At 36.0% G+C, this 21,394-nt stretch overlaps 3 protein-coding genes and 1 long non-coding RNA gene across 9 annotated transcripts; 2 read left to right on the forward strand and 2 right to left on the reverse strand.

Moving 5' to 3' along the window:
- On the forward strand, positions 1-7,524 carry LOC100811058 (ubiquitin carboxyl-terminal hydrolase 17). 2 transcript variants are annotated; one of them, XM_014764853.2, is made up of 12 exons: positions 1-867; positions 1,794-1,930; positions 2,007-2,731; positions 2,831-2,919; positions 3,318-3,403; positions 3,494-3,656; positions 3,741-3,891; positions 3,970-4,127; positions 5,718-5,802; positions 5,913-6,131; positions 6,467-6,528; positions 6,644-7,524. In XM_014764853.2, the coding sequence occupies exons 1-12, from the start codon at positions 554-556 to the stop codon at positions 7,305-7,307; spliced, it is 2,853 nt and encodes a 950-aa protein (XP_014620339.1). In that variant the 5' UTR covers positions 1-553; the 3' UTR covers positions 7,308-7,524. The 2 variants fall into 2 exon arrangements, with proteins under 2 accessions (XP_014620339.1, XP_003519843.1); XM_003519795.4 differs by having other exon boundaries at positions 8-867; positions 3,741-3,855.
- Positions 7,525-7,934: 410 nt separating this feature from the next.
- On the reverse strand, positions 7,935-9,410 carry LOC102662951 (transcription factor bHLH131). Its single transcript, XM_006574580.4, has 3 exons — positions 9,289-9,410; positions 8,972-9,202; positions 7,935-8,588 (listed from the first exon to the last, which is right to left on the reverse strand). Exons 1-3 carry the CDS (start codon positions 9,304-9,306, stop codon positions 8,199-8,201), a joined length of 639 nt encoding a protein of 212 aa, XP_006574643.1. The 5' UTR covers positions 9,307-9,410; the 3' UTR covers positions 7,935-8,198.
- A 1,572-nt stretch (positions 9,411-10,982) lies between these two features.
- Positions 10,983-12,369, forward strand: LOC106795398 (uncharacterized). The gene is made up of 2 exons (XR_001383836.3): positions 10,983-11,642; positions 12,099-12,369. It is a non-coding gene; the product is annotated as an uncharacterized lncRNA (long non-coding RNA).
- A 4,116-nt stretch (positions 12,370-16,485) lies between these two features.
- LOC102663319 (GPI ethanolamine phosphate transferase 2) lies at positions 16,486-20,524 on the reverse strand. Of its 5 annotated transcripts, none has more exons than XM_041010819.1 (5): positions 19,961-20,524; positions 19,766-19,861; positions 19,491-19,571; positions 18,229-18,265; positions 16,487-18,111 (listed from the first exon to the last, which is right to left on the reverse strand). In XM_041010819.1, the coding sequence occupies exons 1-5, from the start codon at positions 19,973-19,975 to the stop codon at positions 17,993-17,995; spliced, it is 348 nt and encodes a 115-aa protein (XP_040866753.1). In that variant the 5' UTR covers positions 19,976-20,524; the 3' UTR covers positions 16,487-17,992. The 5 variants fall into 5 exon arrangements, 3 of the variants coding, with proteins under 3 accessions (XP_040866753.1, XP_040866755.1, XP_040866748.1); XM_041010821.1 differs by having other exon boundaries at positions 18,229-18,281; XR_005889143.1 differs by having other exon boundaries at positions 16,488-18,281; positions 20,022-20,524.
- Positions 20,525-21,394: the final 870 nt, after the last annotated feature.

Genomic DNA, 21,394 nt, shown 5'->3' on the forward strand with positions numbered 1-21,394 from the left:
GTGGGAAGATTCCACAATCCAAATCCAATCCTAAACCGAAGGCCATTAATTCAATGTTGAGCAATACTAGCCACACAGAATCCCCACAAATGTTACCACTAGCATTTATAATTAGCAATGCAAAGTTGATTTAAAAAATATTAAAAGAAAAGAGAGTGAGTTGAGAGGTTACTGTAAGAATGATGCAAGGAGAGAAGGACGTGCAAACGGCAAGTCCCAGAGGACAAGGCAAACGACAAAGAGATCGCTGTGTCACATATTCGCAATTGGACAATCTGAGCTGAATCGAAACTCCAAAACTACTACTCGATTTCAGAGCCCACACCGTGGAATCATAATCAATTCATTCATTTCGGATGCTCACACTCACGGTCAGGTCCTGGGGATTTTGATTTTACCATTCTGCCCCTGCCGGACCGAACCACCTCGTTCTGTGGGGGAGCGCTGTTGTTGTTGTCCGCGAAGGCTATCTATCTATGCTTAGCAAGATTACGACGCTGTGGATCCTGTGTTCGGGGCTGGTCCTGGGTGCGGGATAAGGTGAGTGAGAGAGATGCTGGTGCCGGGGATTTTAGGGTTTCATGGTCTAGTGTATGTGGTGTTGGCGTTGGGTTTCGCGGTGATTCGGCACGTGTGGAGGAATGTGGAGGCCAAGAGGGAGGAGGAGGGGATGATGATGATGATGAGGATGGTGGCGGATGCTGACGTGACGGAGACGGAGGTTGCTGAGACGGCGGAGGTGACGGTGGCGTCGGAGGTGGAGTATTCTTCTCCGGTTCCGGTGGATGGTTCTCGGTGGTTCCAATGTGCGGTGTGTTGTGCGCCTACCACCATGCGGTGTTCTCGGTGCAAGGCCGTTAGATATTGGTCTGTGCTCTTTCTCCCTGTTTATGTGTTTGAATTGCTATGCTGTGTTATTAATATTAATTAAGGTTAGAGGTAGAAGAAAAGGGTAGGAAGTAGGAACAATGGAGAGGGATTATAGGGTTGTTAGAAATGAGAAAGCTTTTTTTTTTGTTGCTCTTAGTTAGAAGTAGCCTTTGTTTGAAAGGGATTGGTGGTGGAAGGGTGATGAATTTAGTAATTGGGTGATTTGGTTTCAATTTTAGTGTGTTTCATGTTCAAGGGGCCTTGGGATTTCGTTTGGGGAGTTGAGTCCAATAGTCATGTTGGTTCACCTTGTATATTTTCTATTTATTTTGGCCTGTTTTCTCGCTTCTTCTGTTGAAGTGTGTGTTTGGATACCTGTTTAGAAGAGAGAAACCACCCCAATTCTACTTAAAGGTGTGAAAGCTATCTGCGTGTTTGGTAGCACGTTACTCAGCCATCGACTTGCATGAAGCTATTGTGAGCAATTTGACGTGAATTTATAAGAGAACACGGATCATCAAAACAGATCCAAACATGCACTAAAACTAATTGCTTATGACTTAATGTGGCAAACGAAATCCCCATTATGGGACCAAATATGCTATAAGGTGTTTGCATTGCCTCTATAGTTAGGAGATTTTGTTCTTTTCCTTTTGCTTGACGACAAAAAATAATGAATGTATTGAGGGGGATTCTTTTTAATGTTTTTCTCGTGTTTGAAATATGAATGTGTTTGTTTATTTAGAGCTTGATTTGTCATCTTTATAGTGTGTAGTTTTACTAATGATTTGGCGTAGCTTCATTTATGATTATCTGTAGTTTCTTTTGCCTGTCTTTTCTCTGTTCAGTGACATGTCTATCAAGCAATCATTTCAGCCTCTTATAATGTTACAATGGTTATTCATTCTCACAATTTCTTGTAGTTCGGGTAAGTGTCAAATTAGTCACTGGAGACTAGGTCACAAGGATGAATGTTGTCCTCCAACTACCACCATGGAGCTCAAAGACAAAAACCTTTCTAGCAGGGCATCGGTATCCAAAACTGAGTCTGGTCTTCATGGTAATGGTTTTGGTTACAAGTCACGTTATATTATTTCGTGCATATATGGTTTATAATTTACCTAGATTCGCTGCAGAAATTAATGGAACACATGCTGGTATTTCATCTTCGAATGACTCATATTCCAGCCCTGATCCTTTGGTTGCTGCAAGAAAATCATTTGATGATAACCATCACAGCAGATTTGCAAAACCTGTCTGCAATGATACTACTGATTATACAAGTGCTGCTTCTGCTCATAACAAAGAAACAGTTAACATGAAATGTTCCGAGAATATTGAAGTTAAGGATTCTAGTGCAAGTAAAAGAAGCAAGCCAAATCCTAGTAATGCTACTGATGAGACTCGATTTAAATCAAAATTTCCCAAAACTAAATCTGATGCATCTCATGATGAGGCAGCAAATTTGGGTAGCCATGAACGCAGAAGAAAAGCCGCAATAGTTGAAAAATCAGCAACAGATACTTCTAAATGCAAAACTGTGTCTCACTTGAGTGGTTCAAGTAAATATGCTGTAATTGATGATGTAGAAGAAGAATCTCATTTGCCCAAATACAGAGAAGCACGAAGATCATCATCTAGTTCTCGTGATCGACTATCCTCAGCTACTAAGGGGGATTTTTCTTCACAGTCCAAGTGTATGACAACTGACAATAATCACACCTTACCCACAAAAGTTAGTGCTATTCCAAATCTGCCACAAAATGTTCGTAGTGGTTTGAAAACATCAATGCAGAAAGTTGTCCAGCAGTTTAGAAGCTCAAAAGAGTCAAGATCCAATTCAATATCTGCCGAAAATGAGGTTGGAAATATATTTGACTTATTTCTTTAGAAAATAACTTATATTGTTAAACATAATGATTTTGTCTCTGTTGATTTTCAAATTGTATATTTTTGGCAGATGGGCTTTCCATATGAACTCTTTGTGGAACTTTACTGTTATGACAAGATGAAGCTATTCCCCTTTGGCCTTACAAACTGTGGGAACAGGTATTGTTGAGTCTATTGTGTTTCTTTTTTGCTTCCCATTGATCAGTATAATATGTTCTAGGCCATGTAACTGCTCTAGTGAGAGGAAGGGAGGAGGAAGGAAATAGTTAGGAGTCTGTTATTTTGTTTTGGAGCTTTATGTTTCTTCATTTTTTCTTTGAATACTCTTGTGGTCCTATAATTATGAGAATAGGGTGGGGTAATTGTGATTAAAGAAACTTTTGAGAGAACATCTGGCAAACATTCTAGTTGCTGGTTGGCTACTTTCATACTGGTATTCATTGCTTTTTTCTTTGTTGTGTTTCATGTCGTTCAAGGGAGACACATCCAGTGCTTGCTTGTGTAGCTTTTCTTTATTCAACATTATTTACCTTACTAATAAAATGCCTCTTCTGCAGCTGTTATGCTAATGCAGTTCTCCAGTGCTTGGCTTATACCCGGCCTCTGACTTCATATCTTTTTCAAGGGTTCCATTCAAAACGATGCAAGTTCCTCTTAATAATATCATCATGATTTAAGTTGTCCAACTATCAGGACCTTGCAATTAATTAAATCTTCACAATGTTTTCACTAGGTCAGAAAAAGGGATGGTGTTTTACATGTGAGTTTGAATATCTAATTCAGAAGGCGAAAGAAGGGATTTCTCCACTTTCACCAATTGGGATATTATCTAAGATACACAAGATTGGAAGCCATCTAGGGCGTGGGAGGGAAGAAGATGCTCATGAATTTTTGAGGTGAGGCAAATAGTTGCTTGAGTTGTGAAGCCATCTTGAATTTATATGTCAAGTGGTCTACATAATAAATTGCTCAACTGGCAGGTGCGTGGTTGATACAATGCAATCTATTTGCCTCAAGGAAGTTGGTGTTTCAAGTCCTTTGGCAGAAGAAACAACTCTAGTTAGTTACACCTTTGGAGGTTATCTTCGATCTAAGGTTCTTTCCCAGTCGAACAGTCTATTTTTTGTTAAGGTTCACATTTTCAACTTTTACAGAGTGGTAAGAAGATAGTTTCCTTATATATTGAAATTTATTTGGTGCAAATTGCAGATAAAGTGCTTAAGATGCCTGGGGAAATCTGAGAGGTACGAGAGAATGATGGATCTTACTGTTGAAATTGATGGGGATATTGGGACTTTGGAGGAAGCTCTTGGACAATTTACAGCACCTGAAATCTTGGATAAAGATAACAAGTATAATTGCAGCAGGTTTGTTATTTCCATTTCCATGTTTATTCCTATTCCAGTCTAGCCTATTATTTTTAACTTCTAATGCTCCCATATGCTTGGTTTTCTTTTTTTTCCTTTTCCCTAGCAAATATAATATATTGCTTGTATTATAGCCAAGATATGTGGCAATTTAATGTTGTTTCATTTTTTTTTAATGCTACATATCATTAATAATAAAATTTACTATGATTAAATAATTTGTTTTGCACTTAAAATCGCACACCTATACAGCTTCTCGTCAACTTAACCTTCCAACAGGTTTAGGACCTTTCCTTTATTACTTTTCAAGCTTCAAATTCTGAGTTTTTAACTAATGAGTTAAATTCCTAAACTGAATGAGCAATATCGAATTTGGTCCCTCTTGGTTGAAACTATAGTTCTAATGTACAATTCATTCATTGTGTACGAAGTGATAAACAAAGCTGTGTAGAGCTTCAAAAGTAATAAAGGAAAGGTCCTAAACCTGTTGGAAGGTTAAGTTGACGAGAAGCTGTAGAGGTGTGCGATTGTTTTTCTGACGTGAATCTATACAGTATTTTTAATCGCACCACATAATGGCCAGCCCCAAAAATGTTATAGGAAAGCCGCTATTCTGAGAAAACAGGGGCAGAGAGAAGCCAGATGCCGGAGAAGAGAAAACAGGCAGAGAAAGTGCTTCCATTTAGGAACATAGTAGGATTTATGTTCAGCTAATGTGATATCATTAAACTAAAGATGTAATCAGTCATAGTCAATGTTGTTAAACTCGAGATTCTACCTAGGATTGGGAGCGGTGAATGCTCATAACTCGAATCATAAGATCCTACTACCTAAAATGCAAAACTATACTAATATATACATATGCATAAAAAACTATGTAAACAAAATAACCTCTAAATCACAACATTAAACAAACTTAAGTTGAAAAAGCATAATCATAAGTCATAAGATCCATATATAATAAACTAATCTAAAATTATTAAGACAAAAAGAGAGCAGAAACTGAGAGTGAGCACTTTGTACAGCCAAAGGGCGACGCAGGATGGTGGTGGATGTGGGGCAGTTACGGTTGGTACCAGCAGAGAGAAGTTTGAGGGTTGCAGGTTGCAGATGAAGTGAGAACGGGAGAGTCCAAGAGTGAGTCGCAAACACAGAGAAAATGGAAATTAGGGATTTTAAAAACCGGGTCAAAGGATCTGACCCAGAATTTGGTTCTGCTTTGCCTCACTGGGGATCGATGATCCCATGAGTTCACAATGAAGATTGTGGTCCCACTCTGGTCCTGCTTGCCAATGATCCCTTGAACGATTCAATACTTCAGGGATTCATCAACCTCAACTTGTGAGATTGTACGATAAGAACTTATTAGATATTCAAAACTTTAGGTACTGATCACAATGCATAGTCTGTCATCTGGATTTTTGTGATTTTATATGGACATTTTTTATTCCGGTTTTATGCAATTGTAGTTCCACAAATGTCATGCGGTTTAGAGGGGAAAAATGGTATTATGAGGGTTACTTTTCCTTTCCTTTGTGGGACACAAACACAATATTAAATCATTGTATTTGTTTCTTTCTTGTTATCCAGATGTAAAACATATGTGAAAGCCAGGAAGAAGTTGACAGTGTTGGAGGCACCAAATATTCTTACAATTGTATTAAAACGATTTCAGGTACATCTCCAATATTAATTTTGAAGTTTTACTTGTTATCACTTTTTTCTATGACTTATTTTAGTTTTATATTATGTATCTCATGCATATTCTGCTGTCTACTTTGGCAGTCTGGTAACTTTGAGAAGTTGAATAAGTCAGTTCAGTTCCCTGAGGTTCTGAATATGGCTCCATATATGAGTGGAACAAAAGATAAATCTCCGTTATACAGCCTCTATGCAGTGGTTGTCCATTTGGATTTGGATATCATGAATGCTGCATTTTCAGGCCATTATGTCTGTTATGTGAAGAACATCCAAGGAGAATGGTTCAGGACTGATGACAGCAGGGTGAATTTTTTTTATCCTGATATACCTTTTCTGTGTCTGAATGTCTCCTCCCCTCACCCACATCCCCCCCAAAATTAATTATACAAATGATGCTGTCATTTCATACAAATACTTCTTTAAAAGCTTTTGTTGCCTTTTGTTTCTCAAATTTAAAGAAATACTAAAACCTTGAAAAATTGCTATGAAATACCATTGGAAGTTTATTTCTTAGACTTGTGTCATTAATTTTTAGGATACTCATTTTGTAAAAGTGATGACAATATCAATCTGCATAATTCATTTATGAAGTGAATTTCTGTATGTAAACTGAGGATGGAATTTATGCCTCTATTTAGGTAGAACCTGTTGAATTGTCGAGAGTCTTGTCAGAAAGGGCATACATGCTTCTTTATGCAAGGTAGTGGACCTGTGGATGTTGATGTATACTTTCTGGTTTGATATGTTTATTATTTCTGCAGAATGTCTCAGCACTAATAATAGCATTGTCTAATGCTAATTTTAAAAATCTTCAGGCACTCTCCAAAGCCACTGGGTTTAGTAAGTAGCAATGTAATCTCTTCTGCTGGAAAGTTCAAGAGGAGAAACCTGGAAGCCATTCCTGCTACTTCTAAGACAAGATCAAATTCCATGGCCACAAGCGGCTATTCTCCCTCTCCACAGCAGAAGCATGGCAAGTACCCTAACTGGAATGATGCCGATGATTCCTTAAGCAATGATTTTGCATATCCAGAAGAATGGAGATTCCAGTATGGGGTAAGAAATACAATGGTGGATTCTTCCAGTGAAAGTTCACTTTTCAGCTCTTCAGATGCAAGTTCTTGCAGTACTGCAAGTATCAAGGACTCTGCCAGTTCTGCTGATTTCTCGGATTACATATTTGGTGAGGTGGGACCCAATTGGTATAGCCACTATGGGCTTTCATCTAACATGGGGGCATCTTCCTCCTATGATAACTTGGATACAGATTTCTTAGTGGATAGTAATGGTGGTGCAAGTAGAAGGCTCCAGCAGGACTCAGAAGATAAAGCAGTTTTGTATGCTAACAAAAGCAAAAATCACAGTGGCAGTAGGGGAATTGACCTTAAAAGATATATCACTGCTAATCATTATGACAAAAAATCTGGTGTACATGTGAGAAGAACAAGCGGAGATGCATCAGCTCAAACGTTTTATTGAGTTTGAGTTGAGATATAAGCAATCATCTTGGATATTTTTTTGTGTAGTGAAGAAAATCAGTGTCTCGCTAATCCAAATAGAATGAGGATTCCTGTTCAACGTTCACCCTCTGTACTCGAATGATTTTATTTATTCAATAGTATATATAGAACAACTATCAACAAAATGAGAAAACGAATAAAGAAGAATAAATTGAGTGATAACTCACCTGTTATAATCAAGTTTGTGCAGTTAATATATATCATTTCATAAGAACCTTCCGTCGAGATTTGATTTAATTTTACGGAGCTATGTCTGTTGGTATGTAATCTTTTGTGATCTTTAGATCCACATTTCTCAGAGGATTTCTTTCCCTATTTTACAAATTACAACTCAGGTTATGGCAGCTAGTGATTATAGCATGGGGCTACTTACGGTTTACCAAACTAGTCTCATGGACAAACTACAAAAGTGATTACATGTTAATCTGTCACATTATTATGTACTCTAGTCGTAAAGTGATTACCATTTATCATTGTGTTTGGAAATCCCTCCTGCATTCAGTAAATCACATCCATTGAGAGAATACATTAATAACTGGAAGCTTCCATATCCATAATCAAACACACATTACATGTTAACCCGTCAAGTCATTATATTCTTTATATGTAGAGTCGAACATGATATTCATATACAAACTATAAAGTAAAAGCTAAATTTTGCTTGCAAAAGGAGATACAGTAATCCTAGAATGTGAGAAAGCCATGGGCTCTACAAAGCTCCTAAAGTCATCATTATTCTATAATCCTCAAAACTAGAAAAATCTTCTTGTCATTAGCCCTTATCGTTATAGCTCCTAACTGTGTCAACATTCCTCCATCATTAGAAGTCAGAATCAAGAACACTAAACAGTTACTGAAAAGAACGCGGCTTGTGCAATGCAGTCCTCAAATGGCTCTTGAGCATCCCCATACCATCATTTCCAAGACCTTGCACCCACAACACACTTCTGGTTCTCCCTCCCACACTCACTATCTCAGCCTTTACCAATTTTGTGTTGGCTGACCCTACTGCCTTTGATATTAATTGCATCAATTCTGGACGATCCTCACAACTCAATGTGGCCTTCACTAGGCCCTCCTCAATGTTACATCTTTCCAAACGCAACTTTTCTGCCCCACTAGGAAACTTAACAACATCCTTTGATGGATTAGTAGAACTATCTTGTTCCAGTTTTGACACCTTTTTCTTCAGCTCCTTCACTTGCTTTATAGTCTCTGCCAATACTGATGCCTTGTCCTTCTGTTAGTGGATAACAAAATCTAAATTCAGCTTGCTTGTCAAGAAAAATCAAAGGATTAGACATGTTTTTGGTCTGCCAAAATATTTCGAACCCTTTAAAATTTAATGTTTTAGACCCTTTATTCAAAACACATGTTTTTAGTCACAAATGAAAGACTAAAACCATGTGACTTTTGGTAAATGTAAGGTCTGAAAACCTATTAAAATTTTATAGGGACTAAAACTAATATTTTGATCTCTTTTTTAGGAATGATGAACATGTTTTACCCAAAAAATAAATGTAGGAATTTTCACTTTCACATGGTTTGTTTCATTTTTAGGAATGAACCCCAATAGAAATCCAAGGCATAATAAACTGTTTGATACTTGTGTCGGGCACTTACTTTGATTATGTTGGGGAGGATATTTCGGAGGGTTTCATATTGACCATTGATTCTCATTCTACGTCTCTTTTCTGCTTCACTGTGTTTCTTAGCAGCCAATACTTTGATCTCTGCCTTTGATTTTGGCTTCAAGAAACTGGTTTTGTATGTTCTAGAGATGAATGGCTGAGAAAAGCTACTTCTCATCATTTGAGCCTCCGAGTTGTAGTAATTTCGAACATGTTGCATGCCCTGTACTAACCGTTTTAGTAAAACACAAGAAAGAATACAGGTTTTAATTTAACTATAAACAGTTGAACTTGTAGTAACCTTATTACCTGTCGAAGCATAACCATGGAATTGAATTGATTTGCCTCCTATGGAAGATTGTATGCTAAAATAGGTAAGTAAAATGTAACCAACGCCGAAAAGGGGAAGATTGCTATTTGTTTTGCCTTTGGTCACAACTTTCTTTATAAGAAGAGAGTGGATCGATCTTCTCTAATGAATATAAATGAAGGGTGTAATGGCAAGTCTATAAACATATTTTTGCAATTTAATAAGATAAGGAAAATATTTCTTTCTAATAATGACAAATTAGAAGATAATCAAAACATTATCAGAATTTAAAAGAGGCTTGCTGTAGAATTTAATTTTAAGATCCTCATTATAAAGTCCTTGATTTGCTCTCATGTCATCTCCCACCAGAGAATCTACATATCTTTTTTAGATGTTTTTTTTACCACATATGTAATTTTTTCTTCTTCAAATGGTTGTAGAGCCCTATGGGCCCATGAGGCCTGGCAATGACACTGGTTTTGGGGGTTGCTATTGCAACTATCAATTTTGCTATTAGCACTACCAACTTTGCAAAATTCCTCTTTTGTTCACTCAATGGGTAGTGTCAATAGTCTTCCCTTCCCCTCATATTCCTCCCTTGTGCCACCCTGCCCTCTCCCCTTCCCTTACGACTTCCCCATCTCCTTCGTGTTGCACCACGACCAGCCACCCCAAGTCCCTAACCAAATCCAAGTTGTGGCCACCCACCCCCACCAAATCCAAGTTGTGATGCACTGCCTTGTTGAAATCGAACTAGCGCCGCGTAGCGCTGAGAGCATCATCAATGATGATCCAACCCCTCCTCCTCGACCCCTTCACTCCTTCCTCCCTCATTGACAACAATGTTCCTTTAATCCTATTTTTTGTTGTAGGTCTTGTTGAGGGGTTTTTAGGTTTGGGGTGATGTCAAATTTGTGTTATTGTTGTCAATATATTTGGAATGGTGGGTTTGGGATGTCACGGATGGTGAGCCAACAATAGAAATACGGTTTAGTTGTTGTGTAGTGTACAACAAAATCATGTTTTCATTGCACACATGGGGTGCAAAAAAAAATATGATAAAAGAAATACAATTTTGTTGTACAATTATACAACACGATTTTATTTCCGTTATTTTTTTTTGCACCCTAGTTCAACAATGGAAACATGATTTCGTCACCTATATGGGGAATAAAAAAAATTACAACAGAAATACCATTTTGTTGCACACTTGTACAACAGAATCATGTTCCATTACATTTTGCCTTTTTTTTTAATTCCATTTAGGTAATAAAAACACGTTTTCATTATGTTTCTGTCCAGGAACAATTTTAAAATATGTCTAAAAGACACTTACATGGATAGTATTGTTAACAAAAGAGGTAATACCAATAGCAACTCCCAATGGTCCCATGTGTGGGCCCATGAGCCCTATAATTATTATATTAATCTTTTATTTGGGGTATTAATTTGGTATATAGGGATTAGGATTTACTTCTACTGTATTGTTTTACGACAGAAGAAGTGAAGAACCTTATGATTGTAATTTTTTTTATATTGTTGATTGGGTTTCTTTTATGAAAAAAATTTATATATTTATTCAATGGCAACTTATTATATATAATAAATTTATTAATTTTTTAAAATAATTTATAAGATAATTTATGATTAAATGAGAACATGAAATTATTTTGTATTATCTTTAACGCGTGGTGTGAGTTGAAATACACCATGGTGCAACTTGACTATGATTCCTGCATGCAGTTGGGTCAGCAAGTCTTCTCTTGTTGTCTTTCCTTCTTTAAGTTTCTAATAGTGTTAACATCTGAAATCCCCAAATAACTCCTATAAGTTAAGTCAAATAAGCCAGAGTCTCCATTGTCTCTCGCTCTCTCTAATGGTTCACGCGCCAGTGCGCCACCATGGCCACTCCTCCAAATTCAGCGCCTCCGGTGACGCTGTCTCGCAGTTCCAGCCTCTGATCTGACACTGGTGTTCCGCGCCCCTTCATGTCGTGCATCTCCTCGTCCCTCCGCCACGTCTTTGCGCAGTGCCGCCCATGGTCGGAGCTCATCGACCTGAGCTCCATGTCCGGACCTGACGCACCACCCCACCAAATCCAAACACCGCCTAACGATGCTGCCATGAAATCCGACCAGATCTGACCTCGATTGTTGTTACTGAACATTGGTTGTGGTAGTCGGAGAGCAAGCGTGGCGGATCACTGCCACAATGGAGACAACGCGCCGCCGCACAGACCGCGACTCGCATACGCGCGACCCAAGCATGTCGCCATGGAGTTAGTGGCTTCAGATGAATCTTCTAGAAACTTCCCTGGAACAACAATAACCATAGAGGAAAAGCAAAACTGGGAGTATGTTTGGATTTTGATTCTCTGGTTTGATTCACTTGATAATTTTGGCAATTGATTTTTGACCAATAGGATTTTATTTGTGAGTAGATTGCTGGTGCTTAGATGGGTGACATTAGTTCTAAGCTTCATGGGTTGCGGTTGGACTTAAGAATGTTGAGGATTTTTTTTAATGGCTGGAATGTTTATATTTTTCTTTTTAGTGTGGGTGGTTAATAATCAAATGGTGTAATTGTTTTTTTTTTTTTTTATGACCATTTGTATTCGGTTATGGGTTTTTGTTGTAGTGAATTTATTTGGGATTCATGTTGAAGTGAGTTGTTGGTTATTGATTTATGGTGGCTGAATGGGAAATTAGGGCCTGTATTTGGAATTTTTCATCATTTCTATCGAAAATTGTTTATCTACCTATGTTGGTGTAGCTACATTCAGCGTCTGTTTCCTTGGATTTTGGTTCAGGTGGGTGTTAGATGGTGGCAGGCAGTGATTGATGCAGTGTGGTGATCCTGGAATTTGGGTGTATTCCTGGGTTTTGGGGTTTTAGTAATGTTCAGATGCACTTGTACGTTGAGGAAGACAAGAGCAATGAGGAAAAAGAAGACAATTTGGGTTTTTTTTTTTTTTTCATTAAACAGCATGTGCAACATGACTGTTTCAGGTTAACAGAAAAGAAGACTGTGACGGTGTAAGGGTGCGTGTGTAATGGAATAAAGAGGAGTTTTGAATGTAATAAATTCTAAACAAAGGGAGACCAGCATAATTTATTCTTTCTTTTTCATTTCAGAATCTTAGAAATCTTAAAATATTAGGAGAAACAGTATTAAAAATAAATAAATAAAAATTTTGAGATTTAAGTTTTTTATCCCATTAAGATTTAAGTTAAATCAATGACTAGGATGAATTGTTCATTAATCATTTAACAGCAAATTAATAAAGTGATTCGTCTGTTGTATCATTTTGGATTTAATATAATTTACATTTTTTTAAAAAAAAAATAAAGTGACCTATTTGAATAACACCCATAGTTTAAGAATCAATTAGGACCAACTCACTATTGTCTTCTTCTTCTTTTCCCTCTTGTTATTTCAAAATCATTTCTCATGTAAAAGGAGAATTGTCTCCTGTGAACAAATGCTGCAGGAGATAGTAGCAGTTGAGAAATGCTGGAATAAGACAAAATGTGCAAAAGCAGCAAGGTGGAGGAAAGGCTGTTTTTGTTCGGATTTGAAGTGGTGTGGTGCAGGAAACACCAGGAAAGTTGCCTTAGATGCATTCTGGAATTGGAGCCTTCATTTGCACGTCTATCTTTTCTTTTCTATCATATATTTTTTTTGTTGGTAGACAAGATAATATAAAAAAAATTACACTGAGTGTATATGTTAATTAAACTCATTTATATGAACTAAAAGAGGTTGTGTAACTTCCCCAAATAAAAATGAAACTAAACAACCCCAAGATAAATGATTGGTGCAATCAACCATCTTAAAAGTACACGAGAATTACACCAATAATCTATGATTAGATTGTTTAACCCTTAACCCATTATTACTGAGGATAAATTTTTTTTTTTTTTTTAACCAAGCAGTTAGACAACCTAAAATAAATACATATTTTACTCTATCTTATATTAGCATTATTTAATTTTGAAATACTTAAAGAAGAAGGTAAGTGTGTGAGGGTGTCCGGGTCGAAATTGAGTAAAAAATGAAGTATTAAGGTTATATTCGATAATACTAGTTAAATAGTTAATAAAAAATTGAAAAGTTAACGAGTAATAGAAAATTAAAAAACTAATTTATTAAATTAAAAATGTTCGATAAAATTAGTTATTGAAATAATTAAGAAATATAAAATGATAAGAAAATAATAAAATCATGATTTATTTTAAAAAGATAAAAAAAAAATGAATAAAATATATTGAAAATAAAAATGTAAGAAAATTAAAAAAAAACTAAACATTAGAAACTAACGTTTTAAAAAATATTATTTCAAATAACATTTTAAAAAATATTAGAAGTTGCAAAAAAAAAAAAAAAGGTTTGCTTAACAACCAAATGAACTTTAACTAAAATGTCTTGTCAAATAACCTAAAACTAATTCTTACACTTTTCCTAGACCACACTCATAACAATATAAAATACTAGTAATAACTAAAATTAGTTTACACACGTATCTTAATTCTATCTTCACAATTGGACAGAGCCTAATACAATGATGACCAGGCAGCATATCCATCCTACTTCATCTGGTTATTGTCAAGGGATAGCTGGAAAAATGAGCTGACGCACAATTCTACTAATGTACCAAAGTAAGAGGTTAAACAAGTAATGAGGTAATTCAAACAGGTTTTTTGTGAAGAAAATTAACAGTTTTTTTTAGTTATGTCATTGCCCATATGACTAAGTTGTTTCTTACCTATACTCTACTATCTAGATCATCAAACAGGTTTTGGCAAAGATCAAGAACTAATCTTTATTGGAAGAAGGCCAGCCAGTAATGACTAGCTATTTATTTAATCAACCTCAGACTCGTAAAATCCAAATAGCAAATGTTGGTAAAGTCATACCATGCCATAAATACTCAAAACAAAGCAAAATGCAGAGGTGAATTTGCAATGAGTTGAAAGGCACAAGAAGGGTGCATGGTATAAAACGACTGAAAAGAAACAACCATGAGAGTCAAATGCTGTACAGCAGAAATATTCATAAAAGATGGTGAAAAACACCATTCCTACATTTTTGTTGTCTTTGTGCAGTGTCTTGATGACAGGGTTTCTTATGAAAACTGAAGCAAATCCGTTGAGCTAAACCAAACCATAACAATTTTTGGCTTCAAAAATTCAAGTCACTTACTTTGAAGGAAAAAGAATCCCTATAATTCCATCATTTCTTAGGCGACTTCAACATGGTAAACTTGTTCACCCTGGTGACCCCTAGACCCTAGTAATACATGCAAGACCAACTGATAAACAATGTTCCTAGAAAACCTAAGAGAAGCTAAACCGTATAGATAATAGACCTCATTACCAACCAAAACGGACAAAAGGAAACTCAAGTAGTCTTGCATCCACAAAATTAACAAACAGACAAAAAAACCCAACTCATTTAGAGAAAGGAAATGCAGATTAAACAAGGTGAGGCACACAATCCAGAAGTAGACCAAATATTTTCTTTTCAATTTCCGAAGGTCATCAAATCAAAAGGGGCATTACAAAAATGGTAAAATATGAACAAGGCAATGCCTCTTTACCAAAATGACAAAACCCCAAATCAACACCTATACTTTGTTTTCAGTTGTTTCTCCACAAATAATCTGTGCAAAAAACACTATCCAAAAACACTACTCTACCACCCTATATGCTGCTACTCCTCCTAGAATTAGCAACAAAAAAAAAAGCAGTAAAATTTCCATCACCCATTGCTGCTGCATCATCATCACTAGTCAAACTTCAAACCAACAAAGGCATCATCATCCCCTTCCGTGAACTCCAACTCCCCATCTTCCACATCCAAATCGAAATCCGAGTCGCCGCCATCGATCGGCCTCCTCCTCCTGTTTCCAGCAACCTTGTTCGCCACAGTCTTCACCCTCATCCTCCTCTTCTCACGAATGCCTTGTTGCAACCCTTCATTTTTCACAAACCCTCCATCATCATTATCATCATCAGAAATGTAAACAAATTGTGCAATATTTTGTCCACCCAAACCATTGTTACCCTTAACCTCGTAATACATCAATGGCACACTCGCTTCACACGAGTAGTACTGCCGGAGCTCCTCACCCTCCACGACGGCGTCGCCCGTCTTGGTTGGCGGCTTCACAGGCACGCCCTGGAAGGCCTTCCCGCAGACTTGGCACAACAGCGCGCAATCCTCGTACCTTTTCTCGTACTCGAAGAGGTTCCAGCAGTAGGGGCACGCGGTCCAAAACGACGTCGTCGTCCTCCTAGGGTTTGCGTTTGCGTTTTGCTCGCGGTCGTGGCGGGTGCGGCGTTCGGGGTGGGAGAGCACGTGCCAGGCCTCCTGAACACGTGCGAGGGCCTCGTCGGAGAACGGGAGCTTATCGGGGTTCGTTGGGTCGAGGAGGAGTGCGAGTTTTGCGTACTGCCGCCGCGCGAGGTCGCGGTTGCCGCCGTCAGAAGGGCGGAGCTGGAGGACGGAGTAGAAGTCGGAGGCGGAGAGGACGTCGGCTACGGCGAGGACGCGGGCGACGAAGTCGGAGGGAGGGAGGCGACGGGCGAAGTCACGGCACGCGGAGAAGCGGCGGAGGGAGAGCATGGAGAGACACGTGGCGGTAGGGTTTTCGGGTTCGGATCCCCTGAGCGGATCCATTTGCGTGAGTGTGGTGTTTGTTGTTGCAACGTGAGAGTGTAGTAAGTATTGTGAGTGAGAAGACAATTTATATTGATTTGTTTGCTCCGAATGAATCAATGCCTTAGCATAGGTAGAAAGGGTGGTTTGGTCAATTTATATTGATATGTTTGCTCCGACCACGATTTTTTTATTTATTTCATTTTGTTACTATTTTTATTCCATAACAATTATTATCAATTATATTGTTACGGATGGTACGGGTGGTCAACATGAGTCTTAGAATGGAATGCTCATTGGGATTGCACCGGACACTTATATCTATATATTGTGTGAAATAGGATATTTGTCGATAGAAAATTAATGATTAATATTTCCAGTACTAAAATTTATTTAAGGAAACCATATTTTTCAACCGATCAAGTTTTTATATCTTATGAATTCAAAAGCTACTCACATAAGTAAATAATTCTGAATTTCTATTAGCAACAAGTCCTATTACTTTTTTTTACTCAACAAGATTATGTCATTTCATAAATAAATGACATACAAGTGGCACCTCTATAAAAAATACAAAATACAAGTGAGAGTATTATAAAAAATTTGTGAACTAACATAAAATTTAGACATCCTTGCTAAAGAATCGAGAACTTGATTTGCTTGCTTACAAACAAAAGTCACTGAGGAGTTGCTTAGTGAAACAAGTTTTTCTTTACATAATGATAAAATAAAGCAAATTCAGAATTGATAGGATGATGGGAGTTGATGCCATCTGTTACTTGTTTACAATCTAATTCAAATGAAACGCCCTGAAGATGCATATTTGCAATCCAAGACAGAGCTGTGTGAAGACCTTTTGCCCCAGCTTCATGAACCGGTAGAACATCATCATGATGTTAAAAGAGCCACAAAATGGCAAGAATGATTTCAAAGACATATGCGTATGTCGTAAGCACCAGAATCAGTATCATCAACAACTGCATCAATGTTACATTTGAGACACCCTAAGGGAGCTTTTCTCCAATGATGTTATGCTTGCATGTGACCCATAGTGAATTCATTTTTATTATGAGATCTCACTTTATGCCAAGAAATGATGTAGTCACGAGCAATGGATACGGAATATGAACAAGTTTTTCTAAGGACTCCCAAACTTTCTCATTGCGTTTCTCCCACGTACACCATAAGGTAGATACAAATGAAATAAGTTGTCTATTCTAGATTTTAAGGAAGTGAAATAGACGATGTACTGGATTCCCATGGGAATGGAGATTATTTTCTACAACAACTACCTATTCCCACTTCAATATCCCGCACTTCCTTCTTTTTTTTTTTTACTTTTATATTTTAATTAAATAAATGTTAATTTTTTTTTTCTGAAATTACTATATGCAAACAAACATGTTCATGAGAATAATATTCCTTGGAATGTGATTCCCAGGAATAAAATTGCATACCATGAAACAAACACTGAAGGTTTATCTATTACAATTCAAGAACCTACAAAATTCTTGAGTGACAGCAAGTCAGCCATCAGCATAGTTCACGATCCAATTCAACATGATAGGATGAAGCAAGTAAGGATTGACAACTTCATCAAATCAGAATTTGAAAATGGGACATTTACCCTACACTTATACATTCCAACATTACAGGAAGGAGATGTGCATACAAAGGCTTGGTTGAAATCTGGCTAATGTAGGCAAGCTGGGAATAACTAACATTTATTCCCCAGCATGGGGTGGGTAAGGGGGTGTCAGAAATCAATCCCTAAATTTAGGAGAATCGCAGCATATCATATCATCAATTGGAAGGATTGCAATAAATTATTCTATATTTATTTCATTCGTTTAATTTTGGGATTCCTAGTTAACTCTGGGAATATCCTATTTATTCTTTCCTTTTTCAGTTTCTTCCTTTTTTCTATATAATGTATCTCAGCCCACACAAAACAATACAGAGATGAAATATTTTTCTTCATACTCTGCCCATATAATCATGGTCATATTAAAGTCTAGAAATGCCTGCAACACAATAAACAAGTCATGAATTCTGTAGTACACAATTTGAGAAAGCAACAAAAGGGTAGTTACAAACCAGAAGTGTCTTCCCTTGATCATTTTCTAGATTTTGCAAAGTATTTATATGAATCATCTTCACCACTTCATCCATTTCAAAAAGTTTTGGAGCCATTAACACATTGAAACAGTAGATGTCCAAGTTAAGCTTGGAGAACAGAATGAAATTACATGTATAGAGTGAACCGATAATGATGATACCTGTTGCGCCCACCAATATGTCCAACATGATCCAAGCCTAGATAATGAAGTATCTAAAATAAATTTAGTGAAATGAACATAATTGAAATTAAATCTTCATTATAAAGCATAATGTAATTTATAACTAGACAAAAATACACCTTTGGTACATGGTGAAACTAGTTAACATACAATTGAGAATCCTTATACTAAAATGAATCTTAAGTCTTGACTTTCACTGAAAACTTAAAGCCAACAATTTATTGTAGGAGTAGATTGATATCTTCCTTTAAAAGTCAAGAGTTGAAAGAAATTTGTTGATAAGAGAGATAAAACAAAGTATGAAATATTTAGCAATCAGTAAACTGATGCTGTGTATGGAATAAATATTAACAAGTAGAACCAAAACAAAGATTTATTTTTCATTTTCCTATTTCGTGTAATCATATAAGCAGAGCCAAACCAACTCTTACATTATAGCTGATAAAAGCATGAATGTTTGTTAGGTATAAATAGAACCAATCAACCAAACCAACTTATCAAATTTAATTAAAGGTAATAGTAATTGTAGTAAGCTTTTCACTTGGCAGTTGACATTTATTATTATAGTAAGAAAATGGTTAACTTGATAGGGTTACCAAAGATCACATGATCCCTGAAGTGCATTTATTAAACAGGCCTAGTGATATATTGTTAGAATTGAAGGAAATGAAGGGAAAATGTCTCAATTAAGTCAAATTGTTAAAGTTCCAAACAGAACGACAAGGACAACAGTCTGACAGTCTTCTTATTTAATCTTCAAAAACTTACCAACAACACATTTCAATAAATTCATATTGAAGTCTCTTCAAGAAATATATTTGTATGGCAAAAGTTATTTTTCCAATAAAAAAGCAGGGGACATAAACAAGTTTTGAAATGCATGAAAAAACTCAAACATGCCAAAGCACGCTTGGAAAGCTAGACAACATGCACACTAGAAAATGATGCTTATATCCAAATCCAATACTCAGAAATACACCAAAGCATACATGAAACCATTGTTCATTAGTAATATGATATCAATAAAACAACAGCTAAGTCTTTGGCCAGAAAAAGAACGTGCAAATGTGAGGAGGAGGGGGGGTTAAAGCCTACACGTTCTATATTATTGACTGAAAAAAAAAGCATTAGTTGCAGAGAGAATATGTACAAGTTTGATAATTGAAAAGTATCAAAAGATGGGAATTCAAAAAATATTAGTTAGGGACCAAACAAATTATGAAGTGATCATAATTACCTACCAGAAAATTCCAATCATCTCTGCTAAGTTCATAACCAATATCTCGAGACGCATTTTGATCTACTTGTACAGTATCTTTAACCTGTAGTAACAAGAAGATTAAGAAAAACAATGTAAAATTATAAAACAACCATACTATTTAATATATCAACTTAAAACCATTGAAACATATTGCCGTGTCCTCATCTGAGACATAAGAAATTATTGATGAGAAATGTTCATGAATTGAGAGGTCAAATAGAATCTTTTTATTTTATATTGTAAAAAGGAACTTACAAAAAAACTGCTCACTCCATCATGTCCTTCAAATAAACCAGGAAATAAACCATTGAAACATATCACCATGCATAACCATTTTCCACCCAATCTGTGCTGCAAGAAGCAAGTAAGATGACATCAACACCAGTTCACACTTCACAGGAAAAGAAAATGATATGGTCAATTTTTCCAACATTGGTTGCTACAACTAACCAACAAGATTGTCATCTAAATAAGCCTGTGTTAAAGTTGAAAGCAACATCGATACAAGAACCTGAGGCGATCTGGAGAAAGAGACGCGTCGCTGTGATTCGCAGCGCCATCGTTATCGCAGGTTGGTCGTCGGAAATTCTCAGAGCCACTAACGGTAAAATAAATAAATAAGTGAATGAATGGAAAAAAGTTGGTTAAGGAGTGTTAGCTGTGACCGGAGAGAAGTGGTTTGACGGGGAAGAAACCGAAAACGGAGAGAAGTGGTTTGACGGGGAAGAAACCGAAAACGAAGACGGAAAGACCGATGAACTTGATCTTAATCAAGGGAAGCAAGCTAACAGAAAACTACCTTTCCAGCCAAATACATTTTGAACTCTAACAGATTTGTAACAAACTTTGTAACTGCTTTTGTGTTAGTTTATACATCTATTCTCAATCTGTATATAAGTTCCTTTTGCTCAATGAATAAGACAGAAGCTTGTTTTGATCATCTTGCTCAATTTCTTTGCTTTCTTGTTCATAAGCTTTTCCTTATCTTACTGAATTTCTTTGCTCAATGAATAAGAGGGTAGGTGCAGAATGAAAATACTTTCTTCACCTGTCATTTTAAATAGAAAACCACGGGCTATTTTGTCATTTTAAGTAAAAAATTTAAGATTTCTTGTTTCTTTGTTCTTTCTTTTTTTTAAGATTTCTTTGTCTAAACTTTTTTTTTACATGATTTCTTGTCTAAAGTAAATATACTTAAAAAACACTCTTTCTTTCTCTAATGAAAAAAGTTTAGAACAAGGAAGGTATATTATTTAGGAATGAATTTTCTATCCTGATTCTGATTGAATTACTGTATGATATCTTAATCTTTCAATAAATTTTAAGTTAAATTTTTTGTGATATTAATTAATTTGTTATATTGTTTTAGGAGTATACCTTTAATAAATTACAGGTATAAAAAATAGTTTTATATTGTAATAAATTAATAATTAATAAGAGACATGAATAAGAAGACACATGACACATATAATAACATAATTATTTAAGTAATTATAACAACAAAGCAAATTAATTAAAAATATAATAACATATTATATATAGAGAGGATATATCTTGAGAGGAAATGTGAGAGTGAAACATGGAGAATTGAAATTTAATGAAAAAAAAGTCACACTTTTTAAGAGGTAATGTGATATTAAATCTTGATTTATCATATTTGATTATATCATTTAAATTTAATCATCTCACTCATATTTGAAATAGTTTTCTCTCTCTCATATATATATAGAAAGCAGTCTCCACAAGTTAAGTTTTATCCAATAAACAAAAGGATGCAATGGTAATTTTGATTATGAACAATAATATATATATAGAAAGTATATTTAAATGTTTGACTATTATAAATAAATCATTTATATTTTATTATATAAAGTAGTATTTTCC

Source organism: Glycine max, chromosome 2, assembly GCF_000004515.6.
Source record: "Glycine max cultivar Williams 82 chromosome 2, Glycine_max_v4.0, whole genome shotgun sequence".
Lineage (NCBI taxonomy): Eukaryota > Viridiplantae > Streptophyta > Magnoliopsida > Fabales > Fabaceae > Glycine > Glycine max.